Genomic DNA, 13,592 nt, shown 5'->3' with positions numbered 1-13,592 from the left:
ATGTGGAGAAATTGGAAAGGGTCCAAAGAAGAGCAACAAGAATGATTAAAGGTCTTGAGAACATGACCTATGAAGGAAGGCTGAAAGAACTGGGTTTGTTTAGTTTGGAAAAGAGAAGACTGAGAGGGGACATGATAGCAGTTTTCAGGTATCTAAAAGGGTGTCATAAGGAGGAGGGAGAGAACTTGTTCACCTTAGCCTCTAAGGATAGAACCAGAAACAATGGGTTTAAACTGCAGCAAGGGAGGTCTAGGTTGGACATTAGGAAAAAGTTCCTAACTGTCAGGGTGGTTAAACACTGGAACAAATTGCCTAGGGAGGTTGTGGAATCTCCGTCTCTGGAGATATTTAAGAGTAGGTTAGATAAATGTCTATCAGGGATGGTCTAGACAGTATTTGGTCCTGCCATGCGGGCAGGGGACTGGACTCGATGACCTCTCAAGGTCCCTTCCAGTCCTATAATCTATGAATCTATAGATAGATAGATAGATAGATAGATAGATAGATGAGGGGTGGGGTATGGACAGATAGATAGTGGGGGTGGATGGGGATGGATAGAGAGAGGGGGTGTGGATAGATAGATGGATAGATAGATCGGGTGTATGGGGATGGATAGATAGATAGATAGATAGATAGATAGATAGATAGATAGAGAGGGGGTATGTGAGGATAGATAGATAGATAGATAGATAGATAGATAGATAGATAGATAGATAGATAGATAGGTGGTGTGTGGGGATAGATAGATAGATAGATAGATAGATAGATAGATAGATAGATAGATAGATAGATAGATGGGGTATATGGGGATAGATAGATAGAGAGGTGGTGGATGGGGATAGATAGATAGATAGATAGATAGATAGATAGATAGATAGATAGATAGATAGATAGATAGATAGATAGGGGGTGTATGGGGATAGACAGAGGGGGTGTATGGGATAGATAGATAGATGGGTGAATGGGGATAGACAGATAGATAGAGGGGGTGTATGGGATAGATAGATATGTGTGGGGATGGAGCGATAGTAATACAAATAAATAAATTAGCTACAAATACACAAATAACTACTAATTATTAGAATAATATAGACAGAGAGAAGGACAGACAGACAGACGGGCGGACTGATGCTACGGAGGGCAAGACGTTGTGGTTGCTGTTGTTTATTTCTTAGAACAGCAGCCAGAGGCCTGGTCAGAACTAGGGCCCAGTCCGGATGCTGCACGAACAAAAATAAAATAAATCCTGCCGCGCATGCACGTGTATCACACCAGACACGCATCTAACTACCCCCCCCCCCATGGGTCACCTTTAACCCAGCCTCCTGTTTGCATTCCCACGGCTGCTACGTCCCCGGGGTGAGCGCGCGGTGAGAGTCGTGTCCGCGGCGCTCTGCGGCGTCTCCTTTCATCCTTGTGGTTTAGGGGTTGCTCAAGGGATGAACAAGTATTTACAGCATAAATAGCGACACTTGTCAAAACTCTCTGCAGCCCAAGGGGGGGACCATTTGGCCTTGTGGTCAGGGTGCTGGGCTGGGACTTGGGGGAGCTGGGGTCAATTTGCAGCTCCACCACTGACTCCCCGGTGTGACCTTGGGCACGTCCCTGAGTCGCTGTGCCTCAGTTTCCCCATCTGGAAAACAGGGTAATAAAACGAGCAAGTCGGTGTTGCCTAGTGGTCAGAGCAATGTGCCGGGGCTCAGGACACCTGGCTCCCATTCCTGGCTCTGGTTCTGCTGTCCTGTCAGAACGGGGTATGTGTGTGTGTGTGTGTGTGACAGCTCCTTCGCTGGCTTAAAACAGCCCTGCAGTCAGACATGGGGGCCAAAGGGCTGGGCTGCATGACTCTCCGAGTGCACACAACACCACGACACCCTCCCGCCGGACACCCTGGGGGCAAGAAAGTGGTTCTGTGGAATCCACAGGCAGCGCCAAGCATTGCTGGAGATAGCAGAGCCTTTAAAGAAAGGAAACATTGTGGAATCTGTTCGCTCATTGTCTGTATTAAGGGACTTGACCCAGATCTGGGCCCCAGCAGGCTGGGTACTGCCCTGAGCCTGACCCAGATCCGGGCCCCGGTGCTGCCCAGCCCGAGACAGCCCCTGCCCCAAGAGCTCATGCTCGGAGACAGGGGAAGGTTCATTATCCCCAGTCACAGGTGGGGAAGCTCAGCCTGGAGGGATGCAGTGACTTGCCCAAGGTCACACAGGGCGTCTGTGGCAGAGCTGGGAATCAAACCCAGGCCTCCAGAGACCCAGCGCAGAGCCTGACCCCAGCACCATGTGCCATCAGCACCACCCGCCTACACCAGGGGCCAGGAGCACGGCAGGTGCAGGGCCTATGTGCTGGCCCCCCCCCCCAGCCTGGGGCAGTCTCAGGGGCCCCTCCCCCTCATTTGAAAGCCCCGCTCCGCCCCCCAAGTGCCGGTCACACTCCTGGGTCCTAGTCGAGCTGACCTGCGCGGCACAGGAGTGCGGGGCCCGGCCGGGGCGGGGCCACGCCGCAGATCTTTGGACCTGTGTATCTGCCAGGCATTTCCTCCATTTATGGAGACGTGTCAGAGCCTTGCCTGGGGCTGCCCGGCCCAGGCGTTAGCACCGGTTTTGCTTCCTTTAGGGTTACCATACGTCCGGATTTTCCCGGACATGTCCGGCTTTTTGGGCTCCAAATCCCCGTCCGGGGGGAAATCCCAAAAAGCCGGACATGTCCGGGAAAATCGGGACATGCGGGTGGCAGTGCTGGGCCGGGGGCGGGGCCGGGGGCTGGCGGGGCCGGGGGCGCCGAGGGCACCGAGCGCCGGGGGCCGGCGGGGCCGGGGACCAGGGGGGCCGGGGACCGGCGGGGTCGAGCGCCGGGGGTGCCGGGGACCGGGGGCACCGAGCGCCGGCGGGGCCGGGGACCAGGGGGCGCCGGGGCCGAGCGCCGGCGGTGCCGGGGACCGGGGGCCGGTGGGGCCGAGTGCTGGTGGGGCCGAGCGCCGGGGGTGCCGGGGGCACCGAGCGCCGGGGGCCGGCGGGGAAGGGGTGCAGAGCGCCCGGGGCACCGAGCGCTGGGGGCCGGCGGGGCTGAGCGCCGGCGGTGCCGGGGACCAGGGGGGCCGGGGGCGCCGGGGGCCGGCGGGGCCGGGGACCAGGGGGGCCGACAGGGCCGAGCGCCGGCGGTGCCGGGGGGTGCTCGGCCGGTGGCCGGGCCGGGGGGTGCTGAGCGGGCCGGCGGGGCTGGGGGGTGCTGAGCGGGCCAGGGGTGTTCGGCCGGGGGGCCGGCGGGGCCAGGGGGTGTTCAGCCGGGGGTCCGGGGGCCGGGCCAGGGACCGGCAGTGCTGGGCAGGCCAGGGGTGCTCGGCTGGAAATGCCGGGGGGACCAGCCTGGGCCGCGCCTCGTCCCCCCACACCCCCTCTTACCTGCTTCAGGCTTCCCGCGAATCAAATGTTCGCAGGAAGCAGGGGAGGGGGCGGAGACTTTGGGGAGGGGGTGGAGTTGGGGCGGGGGCATGGGCGGGGCTGGGGGCGGGGCCGGTGGCCGGTGGAGTGTCTTCCTTTTGGAGGCACAAAATATGGTAACCCTAGCTTCCTTTTTCCAGGCTGAGCTCATCGGACTCATTCCCCCACAGACAGAACTCGCCCCCGGTCCCCGGGGAGTTCTCCAAAACGCGGCACCTAAAAGCCAGGGCTCGGGATCCCGCCCATGGTGATCACAGCCCCCGCCCCCCATAAAGAGGCTCTTAACCTGGGTCTGGTAATAGCTAAACTTGAACACAGCACAGGAAACTCTCAGGGCCTCAGGCCTGGCCTCCCTCAGCCCAGCACATCCCAGTCTCCCCTGCATCCAGGTGGGCTCTGCCTGCTCCCCCTCTCCAGCCCCGAGCCCCCCTGCTCCCAGCTGGGCATCTGAGATCCCCGGCCCCAGGCCCTGCCTCCGTCCATTGTCTTCTCTCCAGGTAAACCGGGTCGTAAACAGGGGCCTCCTCTCCTCGCTTATGTCCTCTGGCTGGAACCGGCTGGTCAGGTCACTGGGTCCTCACTCTGCAGCCCATTGTCCGCACACTGGCCAGAACCGGCTGCGTCTCCTCAGCTGGGTCTCTGGCTCGTCAGGTCACCAGGTCACCGGTTGCTGGGGTCTCCATCCTCCCGGCCATCGGTGGGGTCCCCAAGTCCTCTCTTCGGTCCTCTGCAACAACAAACTCCCTCGCCCCTCACCTCGTTAAACCAGTAACCCCCAGGGAAACTGAGTCCCACCCCCTCCACATGAAAATCCCCCACTTCGTCACACCCTTAATCAATCTTCTTTCTGTTTAAGGTTATAATCTCTCTGTTCTTTATTTCAATGCAACATGGGCAGGAGGCACACAGATTTCTAATTCTCCCAGCTGATCGATGCTGGTAGGAGTTGAACCTGTTGTATATGTCACCTCCTTATTATTCCACACAGAGATTTTGGGGTAACAACAGTATCCTTACCCAGACATAGGAAAGACTGTCAAGTCTTTACTGACACAGGGAGTGCTACATAGATGTACTTCCACTGCCAATTCCCCCATTTGGCCTGCAAAGAAACCAGATGGTTCTTGGCATCTCACAATTGATTACAGACGCCTGAACCAGGTCACACCCACTTTGTGCCCCTACAGTGGCCAAGATGCCAGATCTAATCAAGTGCTTTGATTCAGAGGCTGTGTGATTTACTGTCCTAGACATCAGTAACAGCGTTTGGACATTACCATTGGCCCACGTTTCACAGGACCGTTTTGCATTTAGTTTCCAGGGGGTCCAATACTCCTGGACACGTTTACCCCAGGGCTGTAAAAATTCTCCAGCTTTGTTCCATGCGCAAACGACACAGGTACTATTGCAATTTTCTAAACCAACTGTTCTGTTTCAATCCGTAGATGACCCGTGTTTAGCAACACAGACCAAGAAGGAGCCTCTGGAAAGGCTTGACGAGCTCCTGCAGATCCTAAAGGAAGCAGGGCTAACGTGCCATCCGGCCAAGGCCCAGCTAATGGCCAACCTGACAAAGTGGGGTAGAACCCCGGCAGCAGAACGGGGATGCAATCCAAACAGTGCTTTTACCACAGGACCCAACGGCTTTCAGATCCCTTTTGGGACCACAGGGATTTCATTCCCAATTTTGCTTCCATCGCAGGTCCCTTGGAGCAACTGTTAAAGAAGAGTGTCCGATGGAAATGGACTGAGCAGAACACGGACGCAGGGTCCCAGCTAAAACAGGCCATGGTCAAGGCTGCGGTGTTGATCACTCCAGATCCTGAGATACCCGATCGTCTGGAGGCAGCGGTGCGTGTTCATGCGTTAGCGGCTGTGGCCTCACAAGAGCGGCATGGGAAAATCACACCTGTGGCCTATGCCGCACGTTTAATGTCACCAACTGAACTGAGTATGACAATTGTGAAAAGTACCTATTGGCCACCAGGTGGGCTGTACAACACGTTTCTTTTCTAATTGGCCTCAGCCTCGTTACCAGTGTTTGACCCAAACAAGGACGTGTACAGGCAATTGGCTGCTGTCCATTCTACATGTAAGGGGGGGAATGGTCCCGCTAGTGTGGGGAACTTTCCTGGCTTCTGCACGACCCCGGTGAAGTGGGCTAGCGAAAATATCTGAGTTCTCGCTCCCACTTCCTTTACCCAAAGCCCTCCCTGCCCTTGAGGGCTCCCCTTCCACTCTCCTGTCTGGCAGAGTCCTCGTAACCCCAACACGGCTGGGCCCAGGATTCCTGGGGGGCTCGATCCCCAACCCTGCTGTGGTCACCTAGGACAGGGGCTAGGGTGTCCCCACTCCGGGGTACTCTCTCTGCACTGGGTGCTTTCCTGACCCACTGATCATTTCATACAATTTAAAGCAAATACAATTTATTTAATCAGCAATTAATTAAAAAAAGAATAAGGGAAAATGGGAAAGGTTGAAGGAAAACACGTCACCCTGCTCTGTGGCCGGGAACATCACAACCAGTGTCTCTGGAACGTCCGGTCAGGTCACAGGCTGTTCCTTGTCGGTCCCCGGCTCCTTCTCAGGCCCCGGCCGTGTTGCAGAGACGCTGCGGGTCGGACACCTGCTCTGGTGGTGGCCACACACCTCCAGGCTTCGGGTGGTGGGACCCTTCTTCCCAGCGTCGCCCCCGTCGGGTTAAGATCCCCCTCCCAGTCTGGCTTGGCTGGGGGTGTCTTTCTGCACTGGGCCCTTTGCGCAGGGTCCCCCTTGGCTGGCCCCAGTTGCTCACCACACCCGGCTCCAGCCCCAGCTCCACTGTTCTGGCTCCAGCTCCACCCTGCCCCAGCGCGGCTGCTGCTGCTTGGCCTCCAGGCCCCTGGGCGGCTTTTCCGCCCCCCTGGCCGGCCCGGCTCTGCTCCCCAGCTCCACCTGGGCCCCGGCTCTCTCCTTAGCTCGCCCCCACTCGGTCTGACCCAGGCAATTCCAGCTCACAGGGACCGGGACCCCCTCCCCCCCGCCTCCTGACTCCCTCATTAGCCTGCCCGCCCTGTCAATCAGACTGACCTGGAGCATTGACCTCTCCCCATGGTCCTGGGGACTGTCAGTCTCAGGGCCCGATTTCCCACCGACCCTCCCCCTTCCTTTTGGTACTGGGAGCTAGCAACCAGAACACCCCACTGAGTTTTAATAAGGGGACAACAGTTACACATAGGTCCCCTTGGAGACGACATCTATAGGGAACGCATTAACGCCCCTCCCTTGGGGGTCTGTCACACTCCAGCTCAGACCTGGAAAGTACCGCAGGTGGCCCCTTGCTCTGAAAAGGGGCCTCCGTCTATCTGTAGCGTAACGCGTTTGAGACCCACGCTGGTCTGTGTGGACCGCAGGGAAAGAAATGCCTGGTGAGGCTGGCCAAGTGGAAGACTCCGATGGGGAGGGCAACCTAGGCTGGAAATAGCCACTTTTGCGTGGTTACCAATCAAAAGAGGTACAAATATGGTCCCTTGAAGTGTCCTGTCACAGAGCCAAATTTTTGTTTTACTCCAAAGCAACCCACTTCGACAGGCAATCAAGCTATTCCCCCTATTCCCACTTTTGAAAACCTCACCATTATCCAGTCCAACCCAGCCTATCAGACTTTATCCAAAGTACACCCAGCTTTCTTGTCCACATTCCCCTACTAGGGTTACAGTTAAAGTCATTATTGGCTCGTAAGAAGAACCGCCTCATACAAACTACTAACAATATGGACAAAGCCAAACACGCTCTTACCCAGTTAATGAATGAGGGTCATGAGCCTACAAAGACTCCTGGGAAAACTTTTGGGTTAAAAGGAGGGGTTATTATCCAAGGACTTGCAACTGGGATTAATTTCCTTGTTTTAGGATGCCTGCAGCATAGAAGATCAGGGTTGGAAGGGACCTCAGGAGGTATCTAGTCCAACCCACTCTTCAAAGCAGGACTGTCACGGAGTATTGGGGAACTCAGGGCCCTGCACCCCCGGCTTCCTGCGATTCACCATGACTCTCAGCCAGCCAGTAAAGCAGAAGGTTTATTTGGATGACAGGAATACAGTCCAAGACAGGTCTTGCAGGCACAGACAGCAGGACCCCCTCAGTTAAGTCCAGCTTGGGGTCCCAGGGCATCCCAGCCCACCCCCCTTTGGGGGGGGGGGTCAGAGCCATCTCTGCCTCCCAGCCATCTCTCCAGCCCGCTTCCAGCACCTGCCCTCAGCGACCCCTCCCACAGCCTTTGTTCAGTTTCCCGGGCCCCGGAGTCATCTGACCTCCAACCCCCTCCTGGGTTCTCATGTTACAAGCTCAGGTATGTTCCCTTGGGCCGGCTCCCATCCCCCGATGCAGACCATCCTAGTCACACTCCCCTGTCAGCATTCACACACCCCAGCAAGAACAGTCCCAGTTCGTCACATCTCTCCCCCCTTCGAGACCGAACTGAGCAGGGTCACTTTAGCCAGTGACCCGGGGAAGTTCGAACCTACCCCCGTTCCCATGGATGCCCCCGCATCCCTCCAGTTCCTTGGTGAGAATTACACCAGGCCCCTTCCGTTCCACGCCCCCCCTTAGGTCGGGGGTGCTTGATGGCACTCGCAGTTCGCATGTGGGAAGGTTTATGCGGCCTGTGCCCTTTTCCCACCCCCATACCTCTGGGGTTCCAACTGGGCTGTGGTCTTCTCCCAGCGCTCCAGTCTGGAGGTCTGTGCTTTGGGCTCTCTTGGTTTAGAGCCGCCCTTTTAACCTTGGCCACCCTCTGGAAAGGATCCTTTATGCTGGGCAAGGGTCCTAAAGCTCTTTTCCCCTTGTCCCAGGCCTTCCTCCCCCTCTGACAGGGGTCACAGGATCCGCAGTACTGTCGGACAGTAACAAAGACCCCAGGCCAGTAAAAGCTCCGTAGCAGCCTCTGCTGGGTACGCCAGGTTCCCTGGTGCCCTGAGAGGGGAATGTCATGGGCCCGGCACAGCAGCTGGCGGCGATACTTCTGGGGTACCACCAGCTGCCTCCTGATCCCCCCTGACTCCATTTTCCCTGGGGGAGCCCATTCTCGGTACAGGAACCCCTTCTCCCACAGGAACCTTTTCCGGCCACCTCGTTCCATGGTCTGTACCGCATTGAGGTCGGCCAGGTCCCTTATCTTCCGCAAGGAGGGGTCTCTCTGTAACTCGGCCTGGAACTCAGCAGCTGGGACAGGGATGGCCACCTGCTCTTTCTCGCCCGCTGGGTCCGAAGCTGCAGCCTCCCTGAGCCGCGTCCCTGGGCGTTCCCTCCCCACCAGGTTAGGGTCCTGCGCCTCAGGCAAGGCACCCCCCCCAAGGCCAGGGCGCAGGGCCCCTCGCCGGCTCTGACTGCGGGTCACAACCAGTGCCTTTTGGGGGTTGCTTGGCCAGTTCTCCAGGTCCCCCCCCATCAATACCTCAGTGGGCAGATACGGGTGTACCCCCACATCCTTGGGGCCCTCCTTGGCCCCCCACTTCAGGTGTACCCTTGCCACGGGCACTTTGACTGGTGTTCCGCCCACCCCCGTCAGGGTCAGGTAGGAGTTGGGCACCACCTGATCTGGGGCCACCACCTCGGGCCGGGCCAGCGTCACCTCTGCGCCCGTATCCCAGTATCCATTGACCTTCCTCCCATCCACCTCCAGGGGAACAAGGTACTCTCTCCGGAGGGACAGCCCCGCGCCCACCGTATAAACCAAAAACCCTGAGTCTGGGGCATCCAGCCCCCTAGAGGAGCTGGCCTGGGGCCCTTCTCTCTCTTGAGCAGTTGATAAGCTGCCAGCCCCTCTTGCGTGAGAAGCCTGCCCCTCGTCCGTCTGGGCCTCTACCAAGTTAACCCTATGCGGGTTCGGTCTGCTCAGTCTGTCCTTGAGCTTGGGGCACTGGGCCCGAACGTGGCCTCTTCGGCCGCAGTAATAGCAGCTCATGTCCTGTGGGTCCCCTCGAGCCGGTCGGTTGTCCCTGACGCTGGGCATTCCCCGTGGGAGGGGATTCCCCATATTCCCTCTTTGGGAGGTCCCAGGGTGACTCTCTCTCTGCATCACGGCGGGCCTGTTCCTTTGGGGCTCCTCCCTGCCACCCCCTGACCGGCTCTTTACAAACTCATCAGCCAGCTGCCCGGCGTGTCGCGGGTTCTCTGGCTTTCTGTCCACCAACCACAGCCTCAGGTCGGATGGGCACCGCTCATACAGTTGCTCCAGTACCAGCAGTTTAATCAGGTCCTCCTTCGTCTGGGCCCCACCAGCCCACTTGCTGGCGTATCTTTCCATGCGGACGGCTAGTTGCAGATATGAGATCTCAGGGGTTTTATCTTGACTCCGGAACCTTCCCCGGTACATCTCAGGAGTCAGCCCAAACTCACGTAGCAGGGCCTTTTTGAATAGTTCGTAGTCCCCTTTCTCTGCCTCTCCCAGTTGGCGGTACAATGCCACGGATTTGGGGTCCAGTAAGGGGGTAAGGACCCGGAGTCTGTCCGCGGGATCCACCCGGTGCAGCTCGCAGGCCGTCTCAAAGGCCTCCAGGAAGTTATCCATGTCCTCCCCCTCCTTGTATGGGGCCAGGATGCACTTATCAAAGCTCCGTGCAGTCCTGGGTCCCCCCTCACTCACCGCAGCCGGGGGTTCGCTGCCCCTCAGTCTCGCCAGTTCCAGGTCATGCTGACGCTGTCTCTCATTCTCCTGTCTCTGTCTCTCTTCATGCTGCCGCTGTCTCTCATTCTCCTCCCGTTCACGCTGATGCTGTCTCTCTTCACGCTGATGCTGTCTCTCTTTCTCCTCCCGTTCATGCTGACGCTGTCTCTCTTCATGCTGTCTCTGTTGTTCACGATCCTCCAGCTCCCTCAGTTTTAGCTCTTTCTCCCATTCCAGCCAATTCCGCTCCCCGGATGCCGAACGTCGCCGGGAGGATCCTCTGCTGGCCGGCGGGCTTCGCCGGGGGGACCCCCTGCTGGCCGGGGGGATCACGGCGCCTTCGGTATTTGCTGGGCTCCTCCCCACCCTTCCCCTAGGCATAGGAAGGAGGGGTCTCGGGAAGCCCTCAGCAGCCGGCTGACCACTCCCAGCTGGGACAGACACTGGTGCCTGCGCTGCATTTGCCAGGCTGCTTCCCTGAGACACAGGGATCAGTTCATTCGCGCGATCTTCCGCCTCCAGCTGGGCGATGAGCTGTTCTTTGGTGAGCCTCCCAATGCGCAGCCGCCTCTGCTTGCACAGCTCCACCAGGTCGCTCTTAAGCCGCTTGGCATACATCTTCCTGCTGGCCACTCACCGGCCTGTGTGCTCACAGCTCCCCACAGTTTGCAGGGGGCCCCCTAGTGTGCCAGCCCTTCTCGAGGTCACCACCTCTCTGCCAGGGTCGAGCTGCAGACTCCTCCGCCCCTGGGACCACTCGCTGTGATCCCACGGGGGACCCTGTTACTGCAAAAGTCCTTCTCGCTGGTCACACACTCCCAGGGGTAATAACCGTCTCTCTCCCACTCTTCAGCAGGCCTGGTCCCCGTCAATCCCCCTTCGTTTTACTGCTCCCCAGTCACTTACTGCAGGAAGCGCCGTCCACGGGGTGCAGTAGATCCCACCGCTGCCACCAGTTGTCACGGAGTATTGGGGAACTCAGGGCCCTGCACCCCCGGCTTCCTGCGATTCACCATGACTCTCAGCCAGCCAGTAAAGCAGAAGGTTTATTTGGATGACAGGAATACAGTCCAAGACAGGTCTTGCAGGCACAGACAGCAGGACCCCCTCAGTTAAGTCCAGCTTGGGGTCCCAGGGCATCCCAGCCCACCCCCCTTTGGGGGGGGGGGGGTCAGAGCCATCTCTGCCTCCCAGCCATCTCTCCAGCCCGCTTCCAGCACCTGCCCTCAGCGACCCCTCCCACAGCCTTTGTTCAGTTTCCCGGGCCCCGGAGTCATCTGACCTCCAACCCCCTCCTGGGTTCTCATGTTACAAGCTCAGGTATGTTCCCTTGGGCCGGCTCCCATCCCCCGATGCAGACCATCCTAGTCACACTCCCCTGTCAGCATTCACACACCCCAGCAAGAACAGTCCCAGTTCGTCACAAGGACCAATCCCCAGACAGATTTTTGCCCCAGATCCCTAAATGGCTCCCTTAAGGATTGAACTCACAACCCTACGTTTAGCAGGCCAATGTGCAAACCACTGAACTATCTAACGAGCCCAAGCAGAGACCTACATGGGCACCAAATGTTAAGGATAATGAATATGTATATGTGGCGCCCACTCCAGAAACGTACCAGGGTCCAGAAAACCATCTTTATAATCACCTTCCTCCACCCCGACCGAGGGAAAATGGCGTTAAAACTGTCCCCACAGATACTTAACCACCTGCATCCGTACCTATGTGACGGGGTTCTTTGTTGCAAACCATCCCGTCAAAGGGGGGCATGTAGCCTATAGGATTAACCTGCTTGCTTGCCTAGATCTATCTTTTCTTATTGTTTAAGTATTTGGTTTATTGTAACAGGTTTATAGATTTATATTAAAGTGAGTTCGGCTGTAATGCAAGGGACCTACAGGCCAGACCCTGTACGTTGAGCTCAGGCCTTTCCCCCAGATAGATAGATAACGGTAGAACGGCTTAGGGGGTTTCCAAGTCTGTACCCTCAGACTTAACAGGTGCACCACCAGGAAAGAACCGAAATAACTGGGAGAACATGTGTGTGTGTATGATCGAATGTCATGAATATGTATGTACATGTCATCAATACGCACAAACAGACCAGCCTGTGGAGTACGTGACCCTCACATTTTTGTGGGTGAGAAAGGAAGGTTGGGCCTAGAAGGAGGGTCCAGGCGCCTGCCCATACAAAGGGCCTGGCCTGGAAGCCTTTGCTTGTTCCAAGGGGACTGGGCTAAGCTTGGTTTCCCTAAGCCTTTGTGGATTAGGTTTTCATTTTGAGTTTAAGTTAGTTAAGTAAACTCGAAGTTTTCTCCGATTGCTCTTAGCTCCAGCTTCTTCTAAGCTCTGCCCCTCTCACTCAAGAGTTGAGGACCCTGAACCGCTGAGCTGAGGCTGGTCCTGTGTCTCTCCCCACCAGGTTATCAGGGGAGGGGGTGAGTATGTGAACCAAAGCTATGTAGCCTATAACCCCATCGGGATCTTTTGACTAGCAGCAATACAATTGTAACTGTGCAACGCTGATTATTGTACCATTGAATTACCATTTAGATACTTCATTTCTCTTAATAAAAAGTCTTTAAGGATCTATCGGTCTCAGTGGGAGCCTCCTGTCATCCCCCCGAGGGCCCTTTGTAAACGATGTGGAGCCTGATTTGGGACAAGAACCGTATTATCTTCTAATCAAACAGACTGGCCAGCCTAAAACCCACTATCCAAATTCATTATTATTAACCTCCTAAATCAGGCAACGCCTGGCACCACGACGGCTGGTTTAACTGCTCAGCTGGGGGGGGGTTAAACCTGCTCCCCACTGGGGGCCCATCTCCTAACTGGCCCTGCCCAGAGCCCCTTCCCCTCCCCTTTGTCCACCCCACCCCTCCCCTCCCCTCCAGTGCTCGGCTGTCCCAGCCATGTCCTGGCTCTGAGAGGCTCAGGGCTGTGCTGGCAAGTGTGTGTCTCATGGCCCAGACCCCCCCCCGCGCCCCGCCCGCACTTTGTCTGGCTCGGCCCCCCAGGGCTGCAGCTGTCAGAGCAGGCAGGCAACGCGCCTTTCACTTTCATTTCTCCCCAACTGCTGCTTCCTCCCCGCAACGGCTGCATGTGTGTGTGTGCGTTTGTGTGTACGTGTCTGTGTGTGCATGTGTGTGTGTGCGTACACCTCTGTGTGTGCACGCGTGTGTGTGTGTGCGTACACCTCTGTGTGCACACATGTGTGTGCGTACACCTCTGTGTGTGCATATGTGTGTGTGTGCGTACACCTCTGTGTGCACACGTGTGTGTGTGCGTACACCTCTGTGTGTGCACACGTGTGTGTGCATACACCTCTGTGTGCACACGTGTGTGTGCATACACCTCTGTGTGCACGTGTGTGTGCGTGCGTACACCTCTGTGTGCACACGTGTGTGTGCATACACTTCTGTGTGCACGTGTGTGTGTGTGCGTACACCTCTGTGTGTGCACGCGTGTGTTTGTGTGTACGTGTCTGTGTGTGTATACACCTC

The 13,592-nt window shown here is 57.2% G+C and overlaps 2 protein-coding genes and 1 long non-coding RNA gene across 3 annotated transcripts in view; 1 reads left to right on the top strand and 2 right to left on the bottom strand.

Moving 5' to 3' along the window:
- Positions 1-11,517, bottom strand: part of LOC135977035 (uncharacterized) — a 348,641-nt gene extending 337,124 nt beyond the window's left edge. Inside the window, exon 1 of the mRNA XM_065575638.1 lies at positions 7,409-11,517. Coding sequence (XP_065431710.1) covers positions 7,941-10,703 — 2,763 coding nt within the window. The 5' untranslated portion in view covers positions 10,704-11,517 and the 3' untranslated portion in view covers positions 7,409-7,940. The remainder of the gene's footprint in view (positions 1-7,408) is intronic.
- LOC101951774 (intercellular adhesion molecule 5-like) overlaps positions 1-13,592 on the bottom strand; it is a 47,670-nt gene that overhangs the window by 20,713 nt on the left and 13,365 nt on the right. The window lies entirely within an intron of this gene.
- LOC135977037 (uncharacterized) lies at positions 5,042-12,649 on the top strand. Its single transcript, XR_010594343.1, has 2 exons — positions 5,042-5,291; positions 12,417-12,649. It is a non-coding gene; the product is annotated as an uncharacterized LOC135977037 (long non-coding RNA).

This window comes from Chrysemys picta, chromosome 22 (genome assembly GCF_011386835.1).
Source record: "Chrysemys picta bellii isolate R12L10 chromosome 22, ASM1138683v2, whole genome shotgun sequence".
In the NCBI taxonomy this organism is placed as follows: Eukaryota; Metazoa; Chordata; order Testudines; family Emydidae; genus Chrysemys; species Chrysemys picta.
This window is presented reverse-complemented; position numbering and strand designations above follow the sequence as displayed.